This window comes from Ruditapes philippinarum, unplaced genomic scaffold (genome assembly GCF_026571515.1).
Source record: "Ruditapes philippinarum isolate M1 unplaced genomic scaffold, ASM2657151v2 ctg11317_1_1_1_1, whole genome shotgun sequence".
Taxonomy (NCBI): domain Eukaryota; kingdom Metazoa; phylum Mollusca; class Bivalvia; order Venerida; family Veneridae; genus Ruditapes; species Ruditapes philippinarum.
In genome coordinates, this window is record NW_026861753.1 from 20,843 (window position 1) to 30,933 (window position 10,091).

Consider the following 10,091-nt stretch of genomic DNA (forward strand, 5'->3'; position numbering starts at 1 on the left):
CTTATGGCTATGTGTTGTTCCTGAGTTTTTTTTCTTAATGGTTGGTGTTCCAGTTTCGTTAATGACGATTCTAAATTTGGGTTTTTTCTAGAAGAATTTTCATGTTAGTGTTGCCATTCTGTTGTTTGATTGTATCCAGTTTGTTTTATCGTTGTATTTCAGTTGTATTAAATGTGAGTTCTTCAAATCCATGTATTTTACGGGAATGTGTTATAAGATTGTCTTTTCTGGCATACAGTTTTTTACACCATGAGCATTCGTATTTGGTGATGGTATCCTTGTGTGTTTTCTTGTGTCTTTGTTTTTGCCATCTATTATATGTTGCCTGGCCGCATATTTCACATAGGTGATGAATTGGACGAGCTTCAATAAAGTTGAGTTGATCAAGTATTTTAAAGTTAGAATGAATATCTGTAACACTTTAGAGATAATTAACTTTATGGTAATGGTTAATCAGGACAAAATAACTTGAGTTAAAACAAAGACCACTTTGTTAACAGTAAGTTAATGATTATATGACCTATGGATATGTCCGGACATAGTGAAAGTTAACAAGTTATATCAAGCGAGTACATTTTAATTAAAAAGAAGTTTTTAAGAAAATGTTAACAAACATAGATAAAATGGTTTTGATAATAGTACCACAACTGTCTTGAGAAGTTAAAATGTAAGGCAAGAATGAAAACTGCCATATCAATGACTTGAGATCATATTTTACAACAACAAAATCAAAGCACTGAATGTACTGATGGGGAGGCTATGAGAGAATGTTTCAGACTTATAGTGTCTTTTCTTTTTGCTTAAAATATGCTACCAAAATAAAAAGATATGCACATTGCGCTATTTATCCTTACTGTTGTGTTCAACCATTCATATATATGGTTAATGTGGTTGACTATTCATTTTGTTAATATTCCAGAACATTTCATTGAGGTCTACATTCGGATTGTTAATCATACAAATTTTGAAAAACCTAAACTGTCAATAATAAATGACATACCAGCAAGTATGACGACTGTTCATTATCAGATAACAATAACATTTTACAACTGACGGTTCCTTATCAAAATCACAGGAACTTGAAATTCTATCAAATAACCAATATTAATTATAATATCCAAATATACCCCCTATATACTATAAAAAAACACAAACACAGGAATTTGAAATTCTATCAAATAACCAATATTAATTATAATATCCAAATATACCCCCTATATACTATAAAAAAATGTTATAGTATATAGGGGGTATATTTGGATATTATAATTAATATTGATTATTTGATAGAATTTCAAGTTCCTGTGTCAAATATTCTAGGACTGTTCATCATAAATACTTTATGTCATTTTAATATTATTGAATGATAATAACAACTGCAAGTGATGCAACATTTTTATTGAACATAAAAATTATACACGTTTAGATGTACCATAATTGAGATCAATAAGATACTGTCTTGTGATGAGTATTAATATTCATGCTCTACGGACAGAAGGTTGTCTTCTCCAGAAGCAAATCTCGAATAAAATCACGTTTCAGAAAATTATTCCCATTTCATTACTGACGGCGTCGGATAATATTAAAGCTAAATATTTCTTGAAAAAATACATATCTGCAAAGCTTATTCAAAACTGAATCAACCTAAGTGAAAATTGATCAGGAAGTTATATCTTCTTTTTTACCGCAACACTCAACCAACTAATGGTAGTTAATCGATAGCTTGTGTATTTTTAAACCTCACTAGCTTGAAATATATACTGCGGAAAATCTGTTTGTTAACAGGGTGTGCGGTTATTACGTAGGGTTTTCCCTGTCGACCATTTCCTGCAAATAGATGAGAACATCGAAGCCGTCAGTGCTATGAATGATGTTATAAATGGCGTGTTTTGGAAGTTTTTGTTGAAACTTCTCCAATTTCCTCCAGAGGCGTGCACGTCGCGGAGAAGGCACACGGAAGGACATAGTCAAGTCATCATAAGTACCAGAGGTGATTGGTTGACCTGTCGTGACTTACTCTGGAGGTTTGGCGCTAATAGATGCCGTTTTTGTTGTCGTCAGTCAGAAAGTTGATGCTTGACGGTATTGTCGTCTCCTTTACCACCAAAGAACGAAGAATGGGCTTCCAGGAAGAATCTGCTTGAAAAAGACGTCCCAGATGCTATAATCTCGGACATATGGTTATTCCGGCGCCGAGTATAAATAAACTTAAAACACACTCACTTTAGTTGAAAACAAAACAAAAAAACAACAACACATTTTCTGTAGTAATTTTTCAAGTGTTGTAAAATAAATAAGAAATTCCTCTTATGCCGCGATTATTTTTAGAACACAAACATAAAAGTTCTTTTTTTATTTTCAAATAAACATTAATCACTTCAGCGCGCGCAAATATCGTTTTCAAATTAAAGTTTCGTAAGATATGTTAATGACTTCCCGATGCTCGACTGTAAGTAATTTGTATATGTATGCGGTTTTTTTTTTGTTTTTGTTTTTTTAATTAAAGCTTCTTATTCTTTAATATTTTTTATGTATCTCATAATCTGTATTGAAAATTTGAATTTTATTACACATGGACTATCAAATTATGATGTATGCCCTAGAATTGAATAAACTTTCTAATTACACAATACGGGGTCATACTGATCTTTGCGTCTTTCTCTGAAATAATTATTTCTTTGTTAAAACATATTTGACCACATATTTCTGTCAATTAACTGTTCACTTTACTTCCGATTTTTGTTGTACGGAAACACATGTTTCTATTTGTGTTTTCTAATCAATTCGAATCTATAATCAGTTTAATGGGATCACCACCGGGTAAACGACTACTAGGTACTTTGGTCATGTTTTTTACCCCAAATATTTGAATGTTTCTATTGGGATTAAAATGAGCATAGTTAAATAAACAACTGGTTGTATAAATCCCTGACCTGTCTAATTCTAATTATGAGATCAGTGAATATATAAGACTTTCACTACAAAATATTCCTAAACAAAAGAGCACATGTTAAATTTATTCCTATACAAATAAAAGATCAGAGTAGGGATCTGTCAATTGCCAAATATACTTTTATGTTAAAAGTTTGATTAATGAATTATGTAAGATGAAAATATAAGTATTGCTTTTTTATTTTGCTAATGTAAAATGTAATATTGTGCTGGAATTTTGTCGGAAGGTCCTTATAGGGGTTTTGTAGTTAAATAGTTTTTTTTCGGCGATAATGGTTCAAGAATATAATGTTCAAACTATATGCTCATCACCATCAGTGAATTTTTAGTTAAATGTATGCAAAATATTTACTAACAGCTATGATATAGCGGTTTATGACCGTTTTCCGCGTACAGCCTCCTAAGGTGTACTAATAAGTTAGTTTTCCTTAGTTATCACGCAAGCATGATCCATGTCTCTGATGTAAGCGACAGTTTACAATTATTTGTCTTTAAAAAATATTAAGGACTTTAAATGGTTTATAACAACAAAAGAACATGCATGATATTGAGAATACGGCATTGTATATACACCGGTCTCAAATATCGTCAGTAAGACCGGTGTACAAATGGAGAATACGGTGTTGAAACGTTCTAGTTAATGACCCGTCATAAACAGTTGGTCGCTGCGTAGTAATTGGAAAATTGTTATCAAGAATAATAAAGAATATTTGCCACTAAATTAAAGCATTTACTTACAAATTTTCATTTATGCTTTTTGTTAAAAAAATATTGCTAAAGTTATTATTTTGAAGGGTTTTCATACCAGAACTATTTATTACAGACGTACGTATGCCTAAACCTGATTACCGCGGCAGTATGACGTCACGGAGTAGTGATTTAAACAAAAATCAAGAATTTTTCAGAGAATTATTATCTTTACAAATTGCAGATATGAAATTAAAAGAATGAAAATATTTTCATATTGTAAATGTCTGTGATGAGTGATGAGTCAGCTTAGAAAAGATCAAGGTACTATTTTTTGACCTGATTACCGCGGCAGTGACCTGATTACCGCGGCAGTAAGATTTGACGAACAGTTATTAACATTGGGTCGGCATAGCCTCCCCAAAAAAACATTAAAAGTTGCATGCAATCAATGCCATATGAGATTGCACTTTCCACTGCCTGGTTTGAATGGATGTTTATTGAAAATTAATATTTTAATGTTTGTGTTTACAGTTCTCTTGTATTTCATGTTAAGTACACAGGACTTCTGAAATAGAAATAAAGTTGTCATGTTATTAAATAATATTCATTATTAATAAGTACATGGTAACCAAATGCAGTAACATCAATATTGTGCAACACATACTAAATTCAGTACATTTTTTTGACTACTCTTACAGTCTTCATTTTCATTTGAAACAACAGATCCTTAAAAGAAAACATCCGATTTTGCCAAGGATCAAAGGTGATACTTTAATATACTGGCTGAAAATACAATCGATTTTAACAGCAATTTAACTGATGGTTTGGATCGCCAATCGGTTAATAATGAAAACCCTGCAGCATGTTAACTGAAAATAAAATGTTATATTTTCAACTACCAAAAGGCAAATGATTTTCAATTACATTAAGAATATCCAAACAGAATAAGATATACGTCTTATAAAAAATAATGTAGTTTATTAAATCATGATTTGTTCGATTCCAAACCAAAGGCTTGGACAATTTTAGTTCATGCAATAAGACTGTATATGTCTCATCCAATATGTTATCTTACAAATCTTGTAATATGAAGGAAATTTATTACAAAAATCATCTTTACCAGGTTTCATTCTCTGTGGACAATACTCTGTGTTTCATCACATCTTGATGTGATTGAAACACTTGTGCCCTTTCTCACACAGTGTGGCCAAGTTCACATCTGGCTCATCAGGTTTGGCACAAGCCTGTGCCAACATTTCTGATGACACTGAAGCTGTAAGGTCATCATCTGTTAAAAGTTCAGCTTTGTCTTCATTCACCATGATGCCAACTATTGTGTATTGATTGGTGGTGACTGGTGGAGCAATTTGCTATGAAAATAAGAAAATAGAAACATTCATGTATAGACTAATTTTTCTTTTAATCTGTTGACCAGTTTTTATTTTTTGACATAACTATGAGAAAAAAAGGATTTTTACCGTTTTTTAGAATATGCTCTTCTCTTAGACAGTTCATGATTTACAAGTTTTGAGATAAGCCATAATCGACATATGAAGTTTCAATTGTTTTATAAATCAGTGGATGTTTATGTAGAAATATTATATGTTTCAAGTGCAAAAAGATTTGTAGTACATAGCAAAATTAATAGACACTTAATATTCTTTTTGTAATGTAACTGTGTTCAAAGGAATAGTTTATAACAGTGACAGGGAAGTACCTGTAGAGCCATGCATTTTTAATTAACAAATGAGAGCACATCAGAATTCATAAAATAAAAAATAACTGCAAACAGCATTGCTCCACTTTTATTGGAGCAATTCTTTAATGCTTATAAAAAATTCAATTTAGATGGCTTCTTTAATGCTTATAAAAAATTCTATTTAGATTGCTAAATTGAAAACCTTGATAAAAACCCAACATCTATAAAGGAAACAGTTTGAATGTTTCGTTCTTAAAATGGAGCATGATAGTTTATAATGCTTAATACAAAACCTTACTTGTTGAAAAAGAAGTCACAAAATTAATAAAAATTACCGTCATTCTACTGAAGTGAGTCGAACTCACTGATGTAACCTCACAAAACCTGCTTGTTAGGCAGTTTGTTAGTTCGATTCACCGCTAGGGCTCTCCACAGTGTGGCCTTAATTTCCCCTGTGGAATCTTGAAGAGTTATGGTTTTTATTGTTACATCTTCATTTCTAACTGTAACTTTTTTGGGAGCATCTTCTTAGAAAAGACAAGGAAAAGGATGTAAATGTTATAAAGGAAAAAATTAATTTATATTATAAAAGGTAAATAAACATGTAAAAGTTCAAAATTTTATTATTTTGTACTGTATCAATAACAGACTGCTGAACATTTAAAGTAAGAGATGCTATCTATCAAAATATTAAAAAATGACAAAATGTAGGTTGTGTCAATAGCTCCAAAGTGGGGCTAAAAGTTTATCATTAACATATAATTATAAATTCATTTCTACCTGATTTATCTAATACCTCGGATGGAAACTCTTGTCCTCACTGGTGAGAACAACGCAGCTCCAACAGAAATCACTGCTGCCATTGGAGGCCGGACAATTTCTGTTGCCCTTCTGAAGAGGTCTTCACAGACATCAATTGGTGATGTTGTGAAGACCCTACTGTCAGTGTTCACCATTAACAGGTGTAGGCTCATTTTTTTCCCAATGTTCCTCAGCATTACTGTGTTGCCAACCTGCAAACAAGTCTATGCCACTCGTGAGAAGCTCACTTGATGATATAAAATTTCATCTTACACACAAACAAACAAATATTCTCTATAGATTTGCATTTTTTAAAATAAAAACATGTCTAGTCACTTCCTTCATTTGCTTCAGGTAAGGTCTTGCTTTCCTTCCCCCATCGCGGTCCCGCGCCCCAGCCAGCCACTTTGAAACCTCTATTTCTACATCCTTCCTCGTTGCAGTTTTTTGTCGGCAAGTTCCTTTGGATACATTCTACAAAACAAGCATCCTTACCCTTAAAGAATGAAATGAAATGCAGTGAAATGTAGGTATTGAAACCATTCAAAGGTCATAAGTCACCTTGTAGCATTTTGAGCAGTATAAATTGGAATATAAACTAATTCTTGTATGTTTTAACAAATATATATGTTTGTGTCCCGGTTTTACATAGCTTTTAACAATATTTCTGTGATATCTCTGCAGTCAGTTGTAAGCTGAGATCATCTTATCGGTGTATCAGTGAAGAATGTTAAGGTAAGCAAATAACTTGCTTTACAGGAAGGTGATTTCTGCTTATATTATGCATCACAACACAATGCATGGGATCAAAACCACACAGCATGTAAAATATTCTCTTATTAATTTCCATAAAAGCTAGTCAAGCATTTTCCTTCATTAAAGCGATACCCGAAGACACAATAACAAGATCTTGGATAATATATCTATTTTGAAAACCTTACTTAAAGACACCACTTTGCAAATTCGTAAAATATCACTTACTATACAATACATTCAGTATCTAGAGGCCCCCAAATTTTTTCTTCCTTTTCAGCCCCTTCATATTGTACATTCTTGCCAGTTCATTTGACATGGTTTCTTTCATCAAGCGGTCAACAGTTTCCCACACATCTGCCCCACCAAACATTGAGAGGAACCGCACCTTAAATAAAGCAGAACATAAACTTTTTTTAATGTTAATTTTAACACTACTAAGTTTCAAAATTATATAATGTGCATTTGTGATGGGCTGCAAGTCACCAAATGACAAATAATTGTCAACTGGACCTCAAAAACATGATCTGCCAAGAAAACTGTTAGGATTGACAAATTAAAAGATCTTTCCTCATATATTTACAGCCTAGGACAACACCTAAGTGACTTGTGCCTTATGTTTGTCCCCTCCACCGAGTGTTATGGGGCACATTATCATTGTTGTTTTTTTTTTAACACAAGAGTTTATACAATATCAACAGAATAATTTTTGATATTATAATAACAGCTCAATTCCTGGATTTTGTGGGTACTAGTCATTTTCCTGGTATTTTGAAAGCTGCCAGCATTTTGATTAATGAATCGACTGTCTTGTCCTAATAATCAATGTTGAAAACGAGGCCAACTGCCCATGTCTTGTGCTCATGGCTATTATAGCATATCTAAATAATAACTGTGTCAATATGAATAAAAAAATTAAAACATGCCAGTTTTTAATTCCGAAATTAATGCAGCAAAGTGTTTGCCCACTGTGCAATATTTTCTAACATAAATATAGCAGAATGATAATACATTATCATCAAGTGCTCACCACAGACCATTATGTTATTTCGCATTTAAGCCAGTGGATATGGGGTATACTTTTTTACAGTTACTAATGGAGCAACATACATGACTAACATTATGCTTACCACAGATGACAGCTTTGTCTGATCTCCCAGAAGCTCATCGAATGTTTCCATCTGCTCAGGAGAACGAATAGGAAATGAGATATCTTCCGGAAGCTGCAGCGGTTGGTCATCTGCTGCTGACCTTGACAACAATCGCTGCATCATCCTCTTAATTTCACGATTCTCCTCCCACATTGTCTCCAAGACTTGGAGAATCTGTGTAACAGCAGCTGAAAAAAAGGATTCATAATTCTAGGCCATGTACTTTTAGAGATATGTGAATTACATATAAAAAAAATCCAGTATTTAAAATTTTTCCTTGGCTTTAACAGTAATTAACGCTAAAAGCTCAAAAGGATTGTTGAGTGTGCAACTGGTCACAAAATGTGAAAATGATAAGAAATCATGAATTAAAGTTAACATATTTTTGAGCTAGGGATGTCATTTGGTGAAAATAACATTTTTGGCTATTCCAGGGACCATATTAGCTTGAGTAATTAATCCTTTTCTTTTTATACAAAAAAAAAACTAGAAATGTGTCATCATGCCACGGATGCCCCCGCATGCAGCCAAAATTTCAGATGTTATAATATTTAGTTCCAAATTTGTTTGCACAAATTATTGTTTTCATTTTAAGTTCAAAGCCCTTAAAACTTTTCAATGTTAACACAAACCATTTCCATACAATGTTCAAGGCACTGAAATTATTCAGTCTTAACCTTTTGAAAATAGCATATTTCATATTTGTAGCCAAAATAATGGCTACATACATTTCCACAAAAGTATGAGTGCTGAAACTGAAAGTTCAAAATTATTCCAATATTCAAGAAAGATAAGTTTGTCCAAAATCATTGAACCACGACCAAATTCAAACTCAAACTGCTTATTCCTAAGATGTATCTATATTATTTTCAAAGTGAAAAAACATAACTCTGCCAAAAAAATCATCGAACCATGACCAAATTCCAACTTGACCTGCCCATTCCTTTGACATATCCATATGTCAAATTTATGTTGAATATTGTTATAAATTCTTCTCTCTCGTAATTTATAATTTCTACTACTTCCATAATTTCACATATTTGCATAAAATAAACAATAACTGTTTTCCGTTTCATTTCACCATTTATTTATTTGAAAGTGTCCTAAATTTCTAATCTACAATTAATATTTAAAGTTACAGAGTTTTTCTTCCTCACACATGGTTGATAAGTCACTGAGAATTTTATATCTAACTCTTAAGATCTCATTCTTGAAACTTCAATCTAGAATCCTGAATCTTGACTCTAGCTCTTACAATCTTACTCTTGCATTTTGAATCTTGTTCTTCAATCTTCAATCTAGACTGCCCCTAGAAAATCTTGTCCCAGTATTTATATGAAATACTTTGACTTTCCATATTTGGAGGTTACCTTAGTGTTAATTGACAAATCTAAGCCTTCTATATTTATGACGACAAGTGTTGATCAAGTAACTGTACCAGAAACAAACAGACTGATTCCTGGAATATTTATGATGGTAACCAATGATTGAGTTCCCTAAACACAACAATTACAGGCCTCCTGTCCATTAATTTATGCAGGTACCTGTTGACAGAGTTACCACACTAAAATCTCCCAGACTGATGCACAGTCTAGCCCCAACAGATTTATAGTAATAAATAATGACAACAATGAAGTCTCAATTCTCATACAAAATCAATCATTAAATCAAACCTTAACCAGGTGCCTTGCTAAAACTACAACACTCCCCCAACCTTAAAAAGCTTAATTGTCTCAATTAAGTTAACAACACCAAACAAAAGTATAGAAATGAAACAAAAATCAGTGACTATTCAACCAATCTTACTCCCAAAATGAATAGAAGTTTAACAATAAAACATTCTCAATTAACATATAAACACTGCAATAACTAAAATAAGCATTATTCAAATACGAAATTCTAAGAAAATACTAAATCTACAGAAATGTTACTTCTGTTAGCGACAATTTTTTTCTGACTACAATTATACATTGAATACTCAAAACAAATAAATTAAAGTTCTCAAACAGTTGTTCAACTTTTAACACCATGTTTTAATATCAAAA

General features: G+C 32.2%; 1 protein-coding gene across 2 annotated transcripts; it reads right to left on the bottom strand.

Annotated features, from left to right (window-relative positions):
• Positions 1-4,094: 4,094 nt before the first annotated feature.
• Positions 4,095-9,020, bottom strand: LOC132716704 (uncharacterized). 2 transcript variants are annotated; one of them, XR_009623857.1, is made up of 3 exons: positions 8,026-9,020; positions 7,124-7,283; positions 4,095-6,616 (listed from the first exon to the last, which is right to left on the bottom strand). XR_009623857.1 is itself a non-coding variant. In XM_060700028.1 (2 exons), exons 1-2 carry the CDS (start codon positions 8,197-8,199, stop codon positions 7,143-7,145), a joined length of 315 nt encoding a protein of 104 aa, XP_060556011.1. In that variant the 5' UTR covers positions 8,200-9,020; the 3' UTR covers positions 4,095-7,142. The 2 variants fall into 2 exon arrangements, 1 of the variants encoding a protein (XP_060556011.1); XM_060700028.1 differs by having other exon boundaries at positions 4,095-7,283.
• Between the last annotated feature and the right edge of the window lie 1,071 nt (positions 9,021-10,091).